Below are 20,014 nucleotides of genomic sequence, written 5' to 3' on the forward strand. Positions count from 1 at the left end.
TACATACAGTACGGTACAAAGACAGCAGTTACACACACATACAGTACGGTACACACAGACAGCAGTTGCACACACACATACAGTACGGTACACACAGACAGCAGTTGCACACACACATACAGTACGGTACACACAGACAGCAGTTACATGCATACATACAGTACGGTACACACAGAAAGCAGTTACACGCATACATACAGTACTATACACACAGACAGAAGTTACACACATACAGTACATACAGTATCGTACACAGAGACAGCAGTTACACTCATACATACAGTACGGTACACACAGACAGCAGTTACACGCATACATACAGTATAGTACACACAGACAGCAGTTACACACATACATACAGTATGGTATACACAGACAGCAGTTACACACATACATGCAGTACAGTACACACAGGTAGTAGCTATGCACATACACACAGTATGGTACACACAGACAGTAGTTACATACATAAACAGTAGTAACACACATACTCACAGTACTTACATGGACACATACACAACTGCATTTAGTGGTTACACACATTCATACATACATACATTCATACATACAGTACATACATACATACATACATACATACATATATACATACAGTACACATACACATACCTATATACAAACAGTAGATACATAAATACATACAGTACAAGCACACATAGGTAGATGCATATATGCCTACATACAGTAGATACATATACACAGTAGTGGGCACATATAGTACAGCAGGTACATAAATACACACACGCATACAGTATATACAAAATATTCACACACAGACAGTAGATGTAAATATATAAATAAAGCACACACATGTATACTGTACATGCAGTATACTTATACATACATACAACACGTACATACTTACAGTAGATATGCACATAAGATTTATACATGCATACATAAAGAAGATAAGATAGTATATTCATACATACATATGGGAGATTCATACATGATTTATACAGTACACACATACAAGAAACAGTACATTCATAAATGCATATTAAAATGTAAAATAAACACATACATATAAAAGATACATACATACAACACACACATACATATACACAAAATAGATTTAATTTTTCATACATACAGTAAACAGATACAGATAGTATATTCATACACACAGTATAGTCATACATAGGTACATACAGTGGGTGTGTACATACAATACATTTATACATACATACAGTAGATACACATAACCAGTATCTATCTATCTATCTATCTATCTATCTATCTATCTATCTATCTATCTATCTATCTATCCATACAGTAGATAGATGCACACATACAGTGTAGTCATACTTACATAAACACAGTAGACACACATACTGTATACAGTGGGCCAGATTTAACACTGGTGTAAACTGCCCCCAGTAACCAATCACAACTCCTCATAAATTTTACCAGAGCTGAAAGCATAGCTGTGATTGGTTGCTGTGGGCAGTTTACACCAGTGTATATATTACACCCTTTGATAAATCTCCCTCAGTATATTCATACATACACACAGTAGATACACAGAAACAGCATATTCATACATACACACAGTATATACACACAAACAGCATATTCATACATACACACAGTAGATAGATAGATAGATAGATAGATAGATAGATAGATAGATAGATAGATAATGTTTATACATAAACCAAATAGATTTATACATGCAGTATATTCATACATACACCCATAGATACATACACACAGTAGATAGATAAAAGATAATGTCCATAAATAAACAAAATAGGTACATATACTGTATCAACATATTCATAAATATACACAGTAGATAGATAGATAGATACATACATACAAACAGTATATTCATACATGTACACATACACAATGTTTTATATTAATAAAATAGATAAATATATAGTATCTTCATACACATGTACAGTATATTAATACACACATGCAGTATATCCATGAACACATACAATATATCCATAAATGCAAACAGTATATCCCTACACACATGCAGTATATACATACACATACAGTATATGCATACATACATACACACACACATACAGTACATCCATACACACATGCAGTATATCCATACATACAGTATACCCATACACCCATATACACTTATTATCCATACATACACACATACAGTATATCCATACACACATGCAGTATATCCATACACACAGTATATTGATACATACACACATACAGTATATCCATACAAATACAGTACATCCATACACATACACACATGCAGTATATTTATACACATGAGGTACATCCATACACACATGCAGTATATAAATACATACACACATACAGTACATCCATACACATGCAGTATATTCATACACACATGCAGTATATTCATACACACATACAGTATGTCCATACACACATGTAGTACATCCATACACACATACAGTATATCCATACACATATGCAGTATATCCATATACACATACAGTATATCATACACATATGCAGTTTATCCATACACAAACACAGTATATCCATACACACACAGTATATCCATACACACACAGTATATACATACACACAAACAGTACATCCCTATACACATACAGTACATCCATACACACACACACACACACACACATGCAGTATATCTATACACACATACAGTATATCCATACATACGCAGTATATCGATACACACATGCAGTATCTCCATACACACATACAGTTCATCTATACACACATACAGTACATCCATACACACATACAGTACATCCATACACACATGCAGTATATCTATACATACAATATACCCATACACACATACAGTACATCAATACACACATACAGTATATCGATACACACATACAGTATATTCATACATACACACATACAGTACATCCATCCATACATGCAGTATATCCATACACACATACAGTACATCCATACACCCATACACTATATCCATACACAGAAACAGTACATCCATATACAATATACCCATACACACATACAGTACATCCATACACACATACAGTATTTCCATACATACACACATACAGTACATCCATCCATACATGCAGTAAATCCATACACACATACAGTATGTCCATACACACATACAGTACATATATACACACATGCAGTGTATCCATACACACTTACAGTATATCCATACACACGCAGTATATCCATACACACATGCAGTATATCCATACACACATACAGTACATCCATACACACATGCAGTACATCCATACACACATGCAGTACATCCATACACACATACAGTACATCCATACACACATACAGTATATCCATACACATACACTACATCCATACATACACACATACAGTACATCCATACACATGCAGTATATCCATACACACGCAGTATATCCATACACACGCAGTATATCCATACACACATGCAGTATATCCATACATACACACATACAGTACATCCACACACACACACACACACACAGTACACCCATACACACATACAGTATATCCATACACATGCAGTACATCCATACACACACAGTATATACATACACACTTGCAGTATATCCATACACACATACAGTACATCCATACACATACAGTACATCCATACACATACAGTACATCCACACACACAGTATATCCATACACACATGCAGTACACCCATACACACATCAGACATAAGCCCCCCAGCAGTACGCCCCCTCTCCCATCCTGCGGAGCAGCCAGTGAGGCGTACAGGGCTGCTGAGACCCTTCCCAGCCTTGGATTGAGTCCTCTGTGCCGGGGGTCCCCTGTATTCCTGCTGTGTGATGAGTGAGGAGCCGGGGGGCAGCACTGGACATCACATAGAGGAGAGCACAGGAGGATGATGAAGAAGCCCCCGGTGTCTCCGAGCAGACTGCAGTGTGTCCAGGAGACAGCATGGGGGGAGATGAGGGACACCGAGCGATCAATGGGGACTGAGAGGCCACATCCACTCACTGCGACTGTCTCAGCAATCTCCACAATAGTCTATAATTGAAAAGCTCTGCCAGGCTCTCCCATCAATAGAGCTGGACAGCGGCTCCAAAGTGACGGAGATTTACACAGGGGCTGTAACTCAGAGCCCCCCACCCCACACACAACCCACCCCCTTCTCTCCTTCCGCCCATCTTAGAATTACATAGACATCAGGTTAATAGCAGCCTGTGCTAAATCAGTGCAAGGCATAGAATAACCAGCAAACTACACATACCAACCCATCCGACTCTGCTACATCTGTACAACAAGCTGCCACCCTGCCACTAACATCACAACATCATCTCCAGGTGTACAGAGGAGAGGGGGCTCACCAAGACATGATAGATAGATAGATAGATAGATAGATAGATAGATAGATAGATAGATAGATAGATAGATAGATAGGAGATAGATAGATAGATAGATAGATAGATAGATAGATAGATAGATAGGAGATAGATAGGAGATGGATAGATAGGAGATAGATAGATAGATAGATAGATAGATAGATAGATAGATAGATAGATAGATAGATAGATAGATAGGAGATAGATAGGAGATAGATAGATAGATAGGAGATGGATAGGAGATAGATAGATAGATAGATAGATAGGAGATAGATAGATAGATAGATAGGAGATAGATAGATAGATAGATAGATAGATAGATAGATAGGAGATAGATAGATGTAAATAAATGGTTATGAAAGAGGGAGATAGAGGATGACACATGATAGATGACCTATAGACAGACGAAAATAGATGCAAAAGATAAATACGTTAAGATAAAAATGATAAAAATGAGATAGAGAGAGAGATGAAGATACATAACATCAACAGATACATATATATATAGAACAATGAGATAGAACGATAGATAAAAAGCTAAATAAATAAAAAAAGGAGGAAAAATACATATGAGTTGGACAAATAGATAAAAAGAAGCATAAATATGAGATAGAGACATAAAATAGTAAGAGATAAATAGTAGATGAATACAGAGAAAGAAGAGAGATATGCACATAAATAAAAGCATATTTGTATGTGTCTATGTGTGCGCACACACACACACATATTATATATATATATATATATATATATATATATATATACACACACACTACAGTATGTAAATGTAACTAACACATTTCAGTATATATATCAGACATATAAGAATAAAAGACACACAACCGGTCCCATAGACCCACTGAGGAGCAGCGGAGATGGCACAGCTCACACATCACACAGCAGACAAGAGGAGAAATAAAAGATACAAAAGCCCCAGAAATAAAGAAGGTGTCTGCTCTCTGCTCCTGTCCCGGGATCTGCTTTAAGGCAATGAAGTAAGAAGCTTAAAGTATTTTCCATTTCATCAGCAAGGAACATATATTACTTTCGTGGTTCACTAAAATGTTGGTTTAATGCCCACCCCTTTTCAATCTGCCCATGTCTGAGCGTCTCTGTGCAGGCGTACAATCATGACTAGCTTACAACACTCAGTGTGCCTGAGCCTGCGCTAGTAACATACTGCTCCAGCTGAAGGGAAGCAAGCCTCTGCTCTCTGCCTTTCTCAAGGATCAGGGGGGAAAAAGGCAAGAAAAGGAAGAGACAATGACTCCGCTTCACCATTGACTTGAAAAAGAGAAATTTTTTTGGATCTTTTATGGGGTTGTTTTTGGTGAATAGCTAGATCAGATGATGGACGTTAAGCAGCTCGCCAGATGTCGTGGTGGCGTCCTTATTAGCAAAGAGTTTGGAGTTCCTTCCAGAATGTCACAATCTTAACCGCAGGGGGAAAAAAAAAAGGACGGGCAAGAAAAGGAGCCCATCGAGATCCTTGTAGGTCCTACAAGTCAGCACGAAAAAGGTAACTGGACCCCCACTCCCCCCTACCCACCCCTCGCTGCCTTTCAGCTCATTGAGAACAAGCAAAGGGGGGCATTGTAAGGCTGCCAGCGTTGAACAAGCTGAAAGCTCCTGTATTACCAGCACAGAGGGGTCCATTTAGACCTGCATCTAATTAGCCAAAACACAAAGCAAGCGGCTGAATGGAGCTTGTCACTCTCTGGAAAAGAAGGGTGGGTAAGACACTTTTCTAATTCAATTCTTTCATGAAGAAAAATCTTTTCGAACCCCCCACCCCACCCCCCCTTTTCCATCAGCGTTTAACATGAAAAAGACCAATTCACCTTCCTATATGAGTGAACTTTAAATGCTGCATGTTCCCGTCTGCTACCTGTATCTCCGCTGCTGACCTATGACATGTATTTTATTCCAATATGATGTAGACATTGGGAACGATTTCAATGGACATTCTCGAGAAAATTTGGAAACGTATCTGCTAATGGATTTCCTTCTCATTGGTCTCTGTTTAAACTGGATGTTGAGAAAGCCCCCGGGGTTAATACTGTGCGCACTGGGCATATTTATTAAGATGCTTCCCCTGGTGAATAGCGGCTGTCCGCGCGTGTGTCGCTGCGAGGGCAGATTTTTGTACTGTGAATCCCAGAATGTAACGGAGCTGCCTGGCAACCTGTCGGGTGCGATGGGCTTGTCTCTGCGGTACAACAGCATGGCTGAGCTGCAAGACGGACAGTTCGCAGGGTTAATGCAACTCACGTGGCTCTATCTGGATCACAATCACATAGAAACAGTGGAAGTCAATGCCTTTCAAAAACTGCGTCGGGTCAAAGAACTCACGCTCAGTGCCAATAAAATAACACATCTGGCCAACCACACGTTCCGACCCTTGCCAAACCTACGCAGTTTGGATCTATCCAACAACAACATACAAGCCTTGGCGCCGGATCTTTTCCATGGTCTACGCAAACTGACCAGCCTACAGTTGCGTTACAATGCCATCCAGTTTGTGCCAGTGAGGATCTTTCAGGACTGTCGCAGTCTGGAGTTCCTGGACTTGGGATACAATCAGCTGAAGAGCTTGGCCCGTAACTCTTTTGCAGGCTTATTCAAGCTTGCCGAGCTCCACCTGGAGCACAATGACTTAGTCAAGGTGAATTTAGCTCATTTCCCCAGACTCCTCTCTTTGCATTCCCTCTTCATGAGGAAGAACAAAGTCACCATTGTAGTTAACTCTTTGGACTGGGTGTGGAAACTAACTAAAATGGATCTCTCTGGCAACGAGATCGAGTACATCGAACCTCATGTTTTTGAAAGTGTACCTCATCTGGAATCCCTGCACCTAGATTCCAATCGCCTCACCTACATCGATTCTAGGATCCTCAGTTCTTGGAAATCTCTTACCAGCATCACCCTGGCTGGCAACAGCTGGGACTGTGGACGTAACGTGTGTGCCTTGGCCTCCTGGCTGAGCAACTTCAAGGGTAGGTACGATGGCAACATGCTGTGTACCACCCCTGAGTATGCACAAGGAGAGGATGTCCTGGATGCTGTCTATGCTTTCCACCTATGTGAGGACCCAGCAGATCCCACCAGTGCTAATGCCATTTCTACAGCTTTCAACAACAGTGACCGAAATGCCCACAATAGTGCCACCCTCACCACCACCACCACCACCTACGACGTACAGGATACAGAAGGAGAAAAGACTACAGATAACCTTATGGCCACCCTGCCCAGTGAGCACCCTGAAAACACTGTCCAGATCCATAAGGTAGTCACGGGGACTATGGCGTTGATTTTCTCCTTCCTCATTGTGGTTTTGATGTTGTACGTTTCTTGGAAGTGTTTTCCGGCCAGTCTCAGACAGTTGAGGCAGTGCTTTGTGACACAACGCAGGAAGCAAAAGCAAAAACAGACTATGCATCAAATGGCTGCAATGTCTGCCCAGGAATACTATGTAGATTACAAACCCAACCACATTGAGGGAGCTTTGGTAATCATAAACGAATATGGTTCTTGTTCCTGTCACCAGCAGCCCGCCAGGGAGTGTGAGGTGTGATCTTTACCTTTCCACTTGGGGGGGTGGGGGGGATAAGGAAACATTGTGTAACCAAATAACAATGGCAGATAGACAACAAGCTGGAGGAGTCCTTGTGCTTTTCTCATACACTCCCTGACTGGCACCTTGGAGGGATCTATTGGAAAGACTTGACATTTTAGCTTTATTGTGTCTTAAACCTTTTCAGGACAGTTGAGATGTAAACAAAACAAAAAACAAACAAAAAAATATTCTGATGGTACGAAGATTTGTCTATATTCAGGAGAGTGTAAAAAGAGGTACCACGTTGATTTCTTTTTTGTAAACTACCATGTTTAAAAAAGGAAAAAAAAAATAAAATAGCATTTACAATATTTGCAGAGTGGTGTCCACTAAATCAATGGAAGAGCAAGCAGGAATCTCACCCCCCTTCCCACCGCTCCCCCCCCCCACCTCCCACTACATCTGCAGTTGTGGTGCTCCAGCAAAATTAAACAGCCTTGATTTAGCCATAGATGGATCGATGCTTGATAGCCCTTAATGGCTCCACTGTATATTACATCCAGTGCAGCTGGTCCTGTCAGCACTGCAGATCTGGATGGGTTCTCAGATGTCTATGCCAGCCTGGGCAGCATCCAGTTCACCTGTTGAAGTGTTCCTTGTATATGCATGGGTTAATTTTGTACAAAAAAAAAAAAAAAAATCAGTTTCCGCTCTGCTACATATGTCGTTTGTGCAATGTGTTGGGATCAAGCTTTGATGGTGCAGAGGACTTGGCTGTCTTTATTTTGCAGTCGCTGGAATGTTAAGCATGGGGGGGGGGGGTTGCGGAGGGGATGTTGTGGACAATGATGAGACTCCACATCTGGTTACTTTGGAAAAAATCTCACAGCTGATGCGTCAGATCCATCACCGGCTGCATAGGCAATGAGCATCGAGACATATGATGTGCTGTTTCTTATTGCTTTATATATATATATATATATATATATATATATATATATATATACACATATTATATATATATTAACAGGGATGGATTTGCACAGGTCATGCTGGGAGTAGTAGTCTCACCGGTGACTAATGCAGCTCGAGGATGAGTAACGATAGAGTTAATGGAAGTCTGTATGAGAGTATATAGAAGGTTACCTATGTATATGTAAACACCCCCAAAATGCCCACCTATGATAAGTATACATGTAATGTATATAGATAGGCTGCAAAAGATGAACATCGCCCTATGAATCAAAGAGCTGCCTTTAATTCCAATGTTCCTATGGCAACCGAATCAGGTCCAAATATAACATATAAATGAGCGCCTCTTGCAATAGGTAATACGTTTCGTCTAGCAAAACAAGTATCTATGGCATTTGATTTCCGTGGGTGTTTCCAGCACGCAAATTAATGAGAATAAATTAGTGACCCTGTCAGGGAAAAACCTTATCCTCTCCCTTATTCCGCATTTACCAAGAGGGACTGTGGTGCAGTTTATAAAACAATCTGTTGCGGGCTGCCAGCGCCAGGGAAGGTAGGGGTTAATGTGTCACATGCGCAGCCCGGCTCTGTTATGTCTCGGTGACCCGTGACTAGAAGGGGTTAATCCGCCCCCTGCCTGATTTCACATCTACCAGTAGTTATCAGGCGGTTTCCCTTCATCTCGACAGAATAGAAGAATTCTTCTTCCTGTCAAAATAACGGAACATTCTAATAATGGAACAAAAATCAGAATATTTACATTAATTTAACAAAAATATTATTATACAGTATGTGAAGAGGATGGGAAGGGTGAGGGTTTGGATAATCCCAAAATATTCCCAGAGGTGTCTGTGGATAATCAAATGGGACCACCAATACCATATACATGTAATAGGTGCTGTTGTAATTCTTCATTTCTCCTGTAGAGGCGCTGCAGTAATAACAGTCAGTTTTGTAAGAAGTTGTTGGCATTAATGGTTAGGGTTTGTAGTGGGGGCAGCTTTGTGCTTAGGTAACTCATGATGTAAGATAGTCTAACCCCAACCCAGAGTTGCTGACCTTGGTAACAAATAATCAAAAGCTAGATAGAAAGATGGTTATACTGTCAGATGGACGTAGATAGATAGGAGATAGATAGATAGATAGATAGATAGATAGATAGATAGATAGATAGATAGATAGATAGATAGATAGATAATAGATAGATAGGAGATAGATAGAAGATAGATAGATAGATAGATAGATAGATAGATAGATAGGAGATAGATAGATAGATAGATAGATAGATAGATAGATAGATAGATAGATAGATAGATGATAGATATATATGAGATAGATGATAGATAATAGATAGTTGTACTGTAAGATGGATGGAGATAAATAGATAGATAATAGATAGAAGATAGATAGATAGATAGATAGATAGATAGATAGATAGATAGATAGATAGGAGATAGATAGATAGATAGATAGATAGATAGGAGGGAGATAGATAGATAGATAGATAGATAGATAGATAGATAGATAGATAGATAGATAGATAGGAGATAGATGATAGATAATAGATAGGAGATAGATAGATAGATAGATAGATAGATAGATAGATAGATAGATAGGAGATAGATAGATAGATAGATAGATAGATAGATAGATAGATAGGAGATAGATAGGAGATAGATGATGATAGATAGATAGATAGATAGATAGATAGATAGATAGATAGATAGATAATAGATAGGAGATAGATAGATAGATAGATAGATAAATAGATAGGAGATAGATAGATAGATAGATAGATAGATAGATAGATAGATAGATAGATAGATAGATAGATAAATAGATAGATGACAACAATTCTCAGCACGCTGTACCAGCCAGAGACAGCAAATCCAGGAGGTGAGAGACCATGATGACAGATAGACAGGTCTGTGCTAGGGACAGCATGTGGATTACTATGGGTGCACTGCCATCTACAGTGAGCATCCTTGTTTTTCTTGCTCTTGTATAGAAGCAGCTCAGAGGATGATGATGCCAGGGAAGAGCGTCTGTGTCCTCCCTCCCGCCCTGCAGAGAACTGACACACAGCTGATTCCATTTCCTTAATGTACAGGAACCTAATATCTTAAAAATGTTGTAAAATTGCCCCATTGCAGAGAGTGATGGCTGCTGATACAATGTAACCAAATAGAGACAGGAGAGCAGCGTGCCTGCTGTATGGGCTGGGGCCTCCTGGATGCAGAATAAGATTCATCATGGCCTTAACTAGCATGGGGGATTTGGTGTAAGAGCCATCAGGGTTTGTGGCAGGGCTGCGGTGATGAATGGCCCCCATGGGAAGGTGCTAGCCCTAATATCACTAAACTCTCCTACAAAGGTGATGCCCAGAGCCTCCCCTCTGAGAGGGAGCCCACTGGCCAGCCAGCAAGATTTATTAGGCCTGAAATTCACATTAAAATGGGATTAACTTGTTGCAGTATTCAGTTTTGTCTTTGGAATAATCTCTATCGACCTGATCTATTCTCAGTGTCTGCTGTATGCAGCTGTGTATGTATACAGAATATATATGTGTGCGCACTGTATAGATAGAACCAGAGATGGCAGCGTGGATACAAGAAGGATATTCATACATAGACAGACAGACAGACATAGGATAGATAGATGGATGGATGGATGGATAGATAGGAGATAGATAGATAGATAGATAGATAGGAGATAGATAGATAGATAGATAGGAGATAGATAGATAGATAGATAGATAGATAGATAGATAGGAGATAGATAGATAGATAGATAGATGATTGATAGATAGATAGATAGATAGATAGATAGATAGATAGATAGATAGGAGATAGATAGGAGATAGATAGATAGATAGATGATACATAGATAGATAGATAATAGATAGATGATAGATAGATAGATAGATAGATAGATAGATGATAGATAGATAGGAGATAGATAGATAGTAGATAGATAGATGATAGATAGATAGATAGATAGATAGATAGATAGATAGATGATACATAGATAGATATATAATAGATAGATAGATAGATAGATAGATAGATAGATGATACATAGATAGATAGATAATAGATAGATGATTGATAGATAGATAGGAGATAGATAGATAGATAGATAGATAGGAGATAGATAGAAGATAGATAGATAGATAGATAGATAGATAGATAATAGATAGATAGATAGATAGATAATAGATAGATAGATAGATAGATAGATAGATAGATAGATAGGAGATAGATAGATAGATAGATAGATAGATAGATAGACAGATAGATAGATAGATAGATAGATAGGAGATAGACAGATAGATAGATAGATAGATAGATAGATAGATAGGAGATAGATAGATAGATAGATAGATAGATAGGAGATAGATAGATAGATAGATAGATAGATAGATAGATAGATAGATAGATATTCTTTGGAAATGGTTATGTGTAACTTGGACCTGCCAATAAAGTTTTTTCTTTTCTTTTTTTAATTTGATTTGATAAATAGATAAATAGAGAACTTATGGCTAAGATGGGAGAGTCTTTTGTTCCTTAGGATCCATAGTGAAAAGCACATACAAAGTCTCTCTTTCTCTCTTAAATTGATGTGTAATGCTGAATAGTTCCTGTGGTGGCGCTGTAGGGAAATTGGACAGCTGTCTCAGGTTTTGCCATTTATTACAGGGGTCCCTCCAGGAGAACACTTTCCGCCAAGATATTGTAAGGATTGTCCGAAGTGATCAATCCCAAATTTCTAAATGAATCATCCCCGTGTGGTGCATCTGTTCCAGGAACCATGTGATTATACCTTTTGTGGGACCTTTAAGGTTTTCTCCTGATCCTGCCTCTCCTCTCAGGACAGCTGCAATATCCCACTGTAACCAGCTACAGGGAGATTTAGCAGGTTGTCCTATAGGAAGATTCTAGTTATTGGCCATAGCCATAGCCAACCAATCACAGATCAGCTTTCATATCACCAGAGCAATATGAGAAATGAAACCTGAGCTGTGATTGGCTACTATGGGTAAGCCTTATTGTCTAGCGAACTGACTGTAACAGCTATGGCTCATCAGAAAGCTTCAGTGTTTTCCCAGTCTGGCCATTCCATAGGTGCCGCTGACCTTGGTGCTGAAAGCCGCTATGGACATCGGTAGCAGAGATGAGGGGATCTACAGAAATGTGCTTTGCATCTGATACATTATAAATTCAATCAGATTTGATTCCTTCCTAAATATATTTGGTACAAATCAAAAGTTCCCGATTTCCTCGGAAAGTCATGTATGGCAGCCTAGGGTCTACCAGGTCACAGGGCTTTTTTATTTCTTATTTCTCTCCTGTGTTGAGTAGGGCTCCCAGCAGCAGCAGAACAGTATGGAACATGATAGACAAGGCAGGAGATGTGCGGCTGTGTAGGATAGTAGTAGGAGGAGGAGGAGGAGGAGGAGGAGGAGAAGTAGTAGTAGAGCATGGAACCAGATAGATAGATAGATAGATAGATAGATAAATAGATAGATAGGAGATAGATAGATAGATAGATAGATAGATAGATAGATATACAGGAGATAGATAGATAGATAGATAGATAGATAGATAATAGATAGATAGATAGATAGATAGATAGATAGATAGATAGATAGATAGGAGATAGATAGATAGATAGATAGATAGATAGATAGGAGATAGATAGATAGGAGATAGATAGATAGGAGATAGATAGATAGATAGATAGATAGATAGGAGATAGATAGATAGATAGATAGATAGATAGATAGATAGATAGATAGATAGGAGATAGATAGGTAGATAGATAGGAGATAGATAGATAGATAGATAGATAGATAGATAGATAGATAGATAGGAGATAGATAGGAGATAGATAGGTAGATAGATAGGAGATAGATAGATAGATAGATAGATTAGATAATTATAAATTGTCATCTAGTTTTCCCTTATATTATTTCCTTTCTTATTATCTTAAGGTAGATATATATCATGTATAAATTCATTTACTTTAGATTTACCTTCCACATCTGCTGGAAGTTTCCTACAAGCATCTACTACTCTTTCAGTAAAGTAATATTTTCTCCTATTACTTCTAATCTTTCCCCAGATGACCTGAAATTGCGCCCTCTGTGTTAGTTTTCTGTCCCTTGAGCCTTATTTAGTCCTATAACATATATAAAGGTTTTGATCGTGTCCCCCTTTTCCCTTCTTCCCTCCTGTAACATATGTAACGGTTTCAATCATGCCCCCCTTTCCCTTCTTCCCTTCTGTAACATATATAAAGGTTTCAATCATGCCCCCCTTTCCCTTCTTCCCCCCTGTAAAATATATAAAGGTTTCAATCTTGTCCCCCCTTTCCCTTCTTCCCTCCTATAACATTTATAAAGGATTCAATCGTGCCCCCCCCTTTCCCTTCTTCCCTTCTGTAACATATATAAAAGTTTCAATCATGCCCCCCTTTCTCTTCTTCCCTCCTGTAACATATATAAAGGTTTCAATCATGCCCCCCTTTCCCTTCTTCCTCCTGTAACATATATCAAGGTTTTAATTGTGTCCCCCCTTTCCCTTCTTCCCGCCTGTAATATTTATAAAGGATTCAATCATGTCGCATCCTTTCTCTTCTTCCCTCCTGTAACTTATATAAAGGATTCAATCATGTTCCCCTTTCTCTTCTTCCCTCCAGACTGTACAGATTTAGATCCTGAAGTACTGATAGGTTTCATGTCTGACAGCCTCCACCATTTTTGTAGGCCGTCTCTGGACCCGTTCTGTTTCCTCACTATCTATGTGGAGTCCAGGATTCCTTGTGTAATGTTCTGTACATGGTACATTATAAAGAATTAGGCTGGATTCACACTGTGTTTTTTTCTGTCGGTTTAACGGATCCATTTATTTTAATTTTTTTTTGCGTTCACAAAAATTTGGTTGACCATTACAGATGTCAATCAGGAGATGCCCACACGAAAGCTCCGCCCACATGTAATAGAAAACTGGGAAGCAATGCATCGTGGGGCCTAAGAAAATGATATTTACAACATATACATCCTATATCTCCTCTTCCTTATATGATAGGGTAGGGGCATCGTGTAAAATAAGGTGAGGACTAGAATTCTTATTGAAGTTTTAAGTTTTATGTTTTTTTAATTCCCATTGTTTCATTATTCTTGGCTGTGACGAATCTGGGCAAAGGAAAGGTTGGCCTCAATGTGATAGGACCTAGATGGGAAAATGATGGATAACCTGAGGGTGCCACGGCCTGAAGATACATATCCTGTATGCCAGATTACCGGATTGTCTGGATTATCAGATATGACTGAGGAAAAAGTGATTGCTTTGTGTTCATGAGTGCATTTATATGTGTATATGACTGTTCATAGGCATATACTGTATGTGTATGTTTACACTTGTGTATGTTTATTTGTGTGTATATGTATGTTTATAAGCAGATATGTGTGTGTGTGTGTGTGTGTGTGTGCGTGTATGTTTTTCAAGCATGTGTGTATATATTTATATGTGTATTTGTATGTTTATAGGCATACATGTGTATGTTTATATGTGTGTATGTATGCTTATAGGCATGTTGGTGTATGCTTATATGTATGTATGTGTTTGTATGTTTTTAAGCATATATGTGTATGTTTATGATGTTTATATGTGTGTGTGTGTGTGTGTGTGTGTATTTATGTTTTTCAGGCATGCATGTATATATTTGTGTGTGTATGTATACTTATAGGCATATATGTTTATGTTTATATGTGTGTGTTTGTATGTTTACAGGCATATATGTGTATGTTTATGATGTTTGTGTGTGTATAAATATTTTATATATTTTTTAGGCATGCATGTATATATTTATATGTGTATTTGTATGTTTATAGGCATAGATGTGTATGTTTATATGTGTGTCTATGTATGCTTATAGTCATATATGTGTATGTTAATATGTGTGTATGTATGTATGTTTATAGGCATATATGTGTATGTCTATGTTTGTGTGTGTGTGTGTGTGTATGTTTGCTTATCGGCACATATGTGTATATTTATATGTGTGTGTGTGTGTGTGCGCGCATCGGTGTATGTATGCTTATAGGCATATATGTGTATGTTTATATTGTGTGTGTGTTTGTAGGCATAGATGCGTATGTTTATATGTGTGTGTATTTATGTTTATAGGCATAGATGCGTATGGTTTTATGTGTGTATATGTATGCTTATATGCATATAATTGTATGTTTATCTGTGTGTATGTATGTATGCTTATAGGCATATATGTGTATGTTTATATGTGCGTGTATGTAGGCTTATAGGCATATATGTGTATGTTTATGTGTGTGTGTATGTATGCTTATAGGCATATATGTGTATGTTTATGTGTGTGTATGTATGCTTATAGGCATATATGTGTATGTATGTATGTATGTATGTTTATATGTGTGTGTGTTTGTATGTTTATAGGCATATATGTGTATGTTTATGTGTGTGTGTGTGTGTGTATGTATGCTTATAGGCATATATGTGTATGTATGTATGTATGTATGTGTATGTTTATATGTGTGTGTGTGTTTGTATGTTTATAGGCATATATGTGTATGTTTATGATGTTTATGTGTGTTTATGTATGTTTATAGACATAGATGCGTATTGTTATATGTGTGTATGTATGTATGTTTATAGGCATATATGTGTATGTTTATATGTGTGTATGTAGGCTTATAGGCATATATGTGTATGTTTATATGTGTGTGGATATGTCTGTTTATAGGCCTATATATTTATATGTGTGTATGCATTCCTACAGATGTAGCCTGTGTTGACTTTTAACTGAGTTTAACTTGACGTTCTAATTGACTTAACATAGCAACCTGACACAATTGTTGCATCAGGGATCATGTTAACCCTGGCTTTATCTGTATGTGTACATATGTCAGTATTCTCCAAACTATGGGTAAAAATCTACCACTCCCAACATGCCCTAACATTGTAGGGTGTAATTTTGCCACAGTTGGAGTACATTGATTTATGAGTTTGTGTGTATAAGCTGTACAGTATGTCCCTGTTCACATGTGTGTTTATCTGTCAATATACAACAAGTATATATATATATATATATATATATATATATATATATATATATATATATATATATCTACATATGTATGTGTAGGAGCATTATGTCGTCCATATGTGTACAGTATGTGTGATTCTGTTTCTATGTGCATGTGACTTTATAAAAAGTATCAAGAACATTAAAGGACAACAAGGCCATCTTTGTGGATGTATTGTATAGGGAAACGTCAGCATGAAATGTTATTGTAGCCAACAATAACTATATATACTGTGTATATATATATATATATATATATATATATATATATATATATATATGTAACTTCAATCTTATACCGCACCTGTTGGAGCTGGACATACTTCTCTCTTTTCTACTTGTATTGGTATGATCGACTAACCATTACAATCCAATAATAAGAATAAAAAGTAATAATAATACTTCCAGAGATTCCATCCATCTTTCCTTCTGGGGCCTATATACTGTAATTCTTTTTTTTTCCTCGCTGATCATGGATATTGTCTCCCCTGTCAGAGGACGCTGTTAGGAGTCAGGCCTATCTGGCATCTATATGACTTTCCTTACCTAGATTCCTGATAATAATGTTATTAATATAAGAGTGAGGCTCTCGCAGCATTAACTCCCTCCGGGCTGTAATATATCATCACAGAAATCCATCAGCTCAGCCTTCTGCAGGCGCCATTCTGATGACTGAGCCTCTAATTATAAGAGCCGTCTACTCGTCAGGAAATCGCTGATTTGACAATTTAGAATAAATGTAATTAGTAAATTCTAATTAATTCTATTTTTGTTCTAATCATCTTCTCATATTATTTTTATCTTTCCGATTGTATTTTTTTTTCTATAGATTTTATCCCATTATTTTGTACTGTATGCATTAGAACAAATGAGCACCAATTATTTTTTTCATTTTGTTTATATTATTTATTATTAATCCAATCTTAATATTATTTTCACCCTAATTTTATTTAATTAGTTTTGTATTTAACATATTCAAAAGGTGTTAAATGATTAAACCCCCTTTTTTTGTTCTTTTTGCAGGATATTTTTTCTATAAGATTATTTTACTCATTTTAATATTTTTGTACTGTTTTTCTTTCATTTTTTTATCATACTGATTTAAAAATAATTAAACAAATATGTGTACTTTTTTTTTATTCTACATTATTGTTAAATATTTTTTTCCAGTTTTATTGTAATTTTATTTATTGTTTATATTATTATTATTATTATCATTATTATTATTATCATCCTTATTATTATTTTTTTATCTATTTTTTTTTTACCATTTAGTTACTATATTACATTAAAAGGGTACACAGTCCAGGGCCTCTTTTTCTGGAAATGCCCAGGGAGGGGGTGGGTGATAACAATAATTTCCACTTACCTCCCTGGCTCTAACACTTCTGCCTGCATTCCGCCACCGTGCTACCCAGTGTCTGTCCGCATCCTGGTCTTGAGCTGGGACTTGGTAGACGTGCCCAGATATTCTGCAGCTGTAGCTGTGTCCCTCCTATCCTGCTGAATGGCTGAGCAGGCCTGAAACCTCACGTCTTAAGACCAGGAAGCGGCTAGACACCGGGGATCGGAGCAGCGGAATACGAATGGCAGCACTGGAGCCAGGGAGGTAAGTGGAGGTTACTTTTTTTAGGCAGACCCACGCCTCACTGCCATTGCCGAAAAAGAGGTCCTGCTGGAGTTCCCTTTTAATAATTTTTAGTAACTTTTTCTCTCCCTATTATTCATTTCTATATTCTATTGTTATAATTTCTGTTTACAATTATTATTGATGATTTATTTTAGTATTTTACTATTACTATTATATACTGCTACATTATCTTTTATTGTTGTTGTTATTATTATTAATATTTAGTTGCTTACTATTTATTTACATTATTATTATTATAATTTTATCACTTTAATATTATTATTTCTTTGTAACAATTTCCTCATGTTTACATTAGATCGCTTTACACTCCTATCAGCCAATGTTTTCTCCAGGGAAGAATGAAAAGTGGCTGTCGTGAACATCTGGCGCTGCTTATCCTGAGAGGATTGAACAAATTAAAATCCTATCTGACTGATTCTTCCTCCTTCTGGTCGGGGGATTATCACCTTGTCCTTAAAGGCACTGGGGGGGGGGATGTAATAAGACTGCAAGCTGCAACAATATGAGTGGGAGAACATTTTTACTACAACCTATGTAAGGTTCCGAGAAACAATTATAGTATAATGTTGGGCCACGGAGGTCATGCTCTATCCATGCTAAGCCTGCTCACCATTTTTTTTTCCAAATGCATTTTAATAAATCTGATTACTAAAACCAATGTTTCTGAACTTTCTCCATAAATACTTCCTCCAGTCTCCTGACCGACTCCTGTTCTCCCCCTAACACAGAAAGGTTTGGTACATGCTGCTACTATACACGGGATCGGCGTTTTACTACTGTATACAAGACCGGCATGTTACTGCTATACACAGGACCGGCATGTTACTACTATATACAGGACCGGCATGTTACTGCTATACACGGGACCGGCATGTTACTACTACATACAGGACCGGCATGTTACTGCTATACACGGGACCGGCATGTTACTACTACATACAGGACCGGAATGTTACTACTATACACGGGACCGGCATGTTACTGCTATACATGGGACCGGCGTTTTACTACTGTATACAAGACCGGCATGTTACTGCTATACACGGGACCGGCATGTTACTACTATACACAGGACCGGCATGTTACTGCTATACACGGGACCGGCATGTTACCGCTATACACGGGACCGGCATGTTACCGCTATACACAGGACCGGCATGTTACCGCTATACACAGGACCGGCATGTTACTGCTATACACGGGACCGGCGTTTTACTACTGTACACAGGACCGGCATGTTAATACTATACACAGGACCGGCATGTTACTACTATACACGGGACCGGCATGTTACCGCTATACACGGGACCGGCATGTTACCGCTATACACAGGACCGGCATGTTACCACTATACACAGGACCAGCATGTTACTACT

General features: G+C 38.0%; 2 protein-coding genes across 13 annotated transcripts in view; one reads left to right on the top strand and one right to left on the bottom strand.

The window, feature by feature from the left end:
* Positions 1–20,014, bottom strand: part of CTNNA2 (catenin alpha 2) — a 1,387,623-nt gene that overhangs the window by 553,421 nt on the left and 814,188 nt on the right. The gene's annotated exons all lie outside the window — the stretch shown is intronic.
* LRRTM1 (leucine rich repeat transmembrane neuronal 1) lies at positions 5,522–8,209 on the top strand. Its single transcript, XM_069976330.1, has one exon. The coding sequence runs from the start codon at positions 6,248–6,250 to the stop codon at positions 7,910–7,912; it is 1,665 nt and encodes a 554-aa protein (XP_069832431.1). The 5' UTR covers positions 5,522–6,247; the 3' UTR covers positions 7,913–8,209.

The sequence above is a fragment of the Dendropsophus ebraccatus genome, chromosome 7 (genome assembly GCF_027789765.1).
Source record: "Dendropsophus ebraccatus isolate aDenEbr1 chromosome 7, aDenEbr1.pat, whole genome shotgun sequence".
Classification (NCBI taxonomy): Eukaryota; Metazoa; Chordata; class Amphibia; order Anura; family Hylidae; genus Dendropsophus; species Dendropsophus ebraccatus.

Bases quoted from the DNA above. Each gene is read 5' to 3' on its own strand.
- LRRTM1 (XM_069976330.1), top strand. From the start codon at position 6,248: ATGACATGTATTTTATTCCAATATGATGTAGACATTGGGAACGATTTC.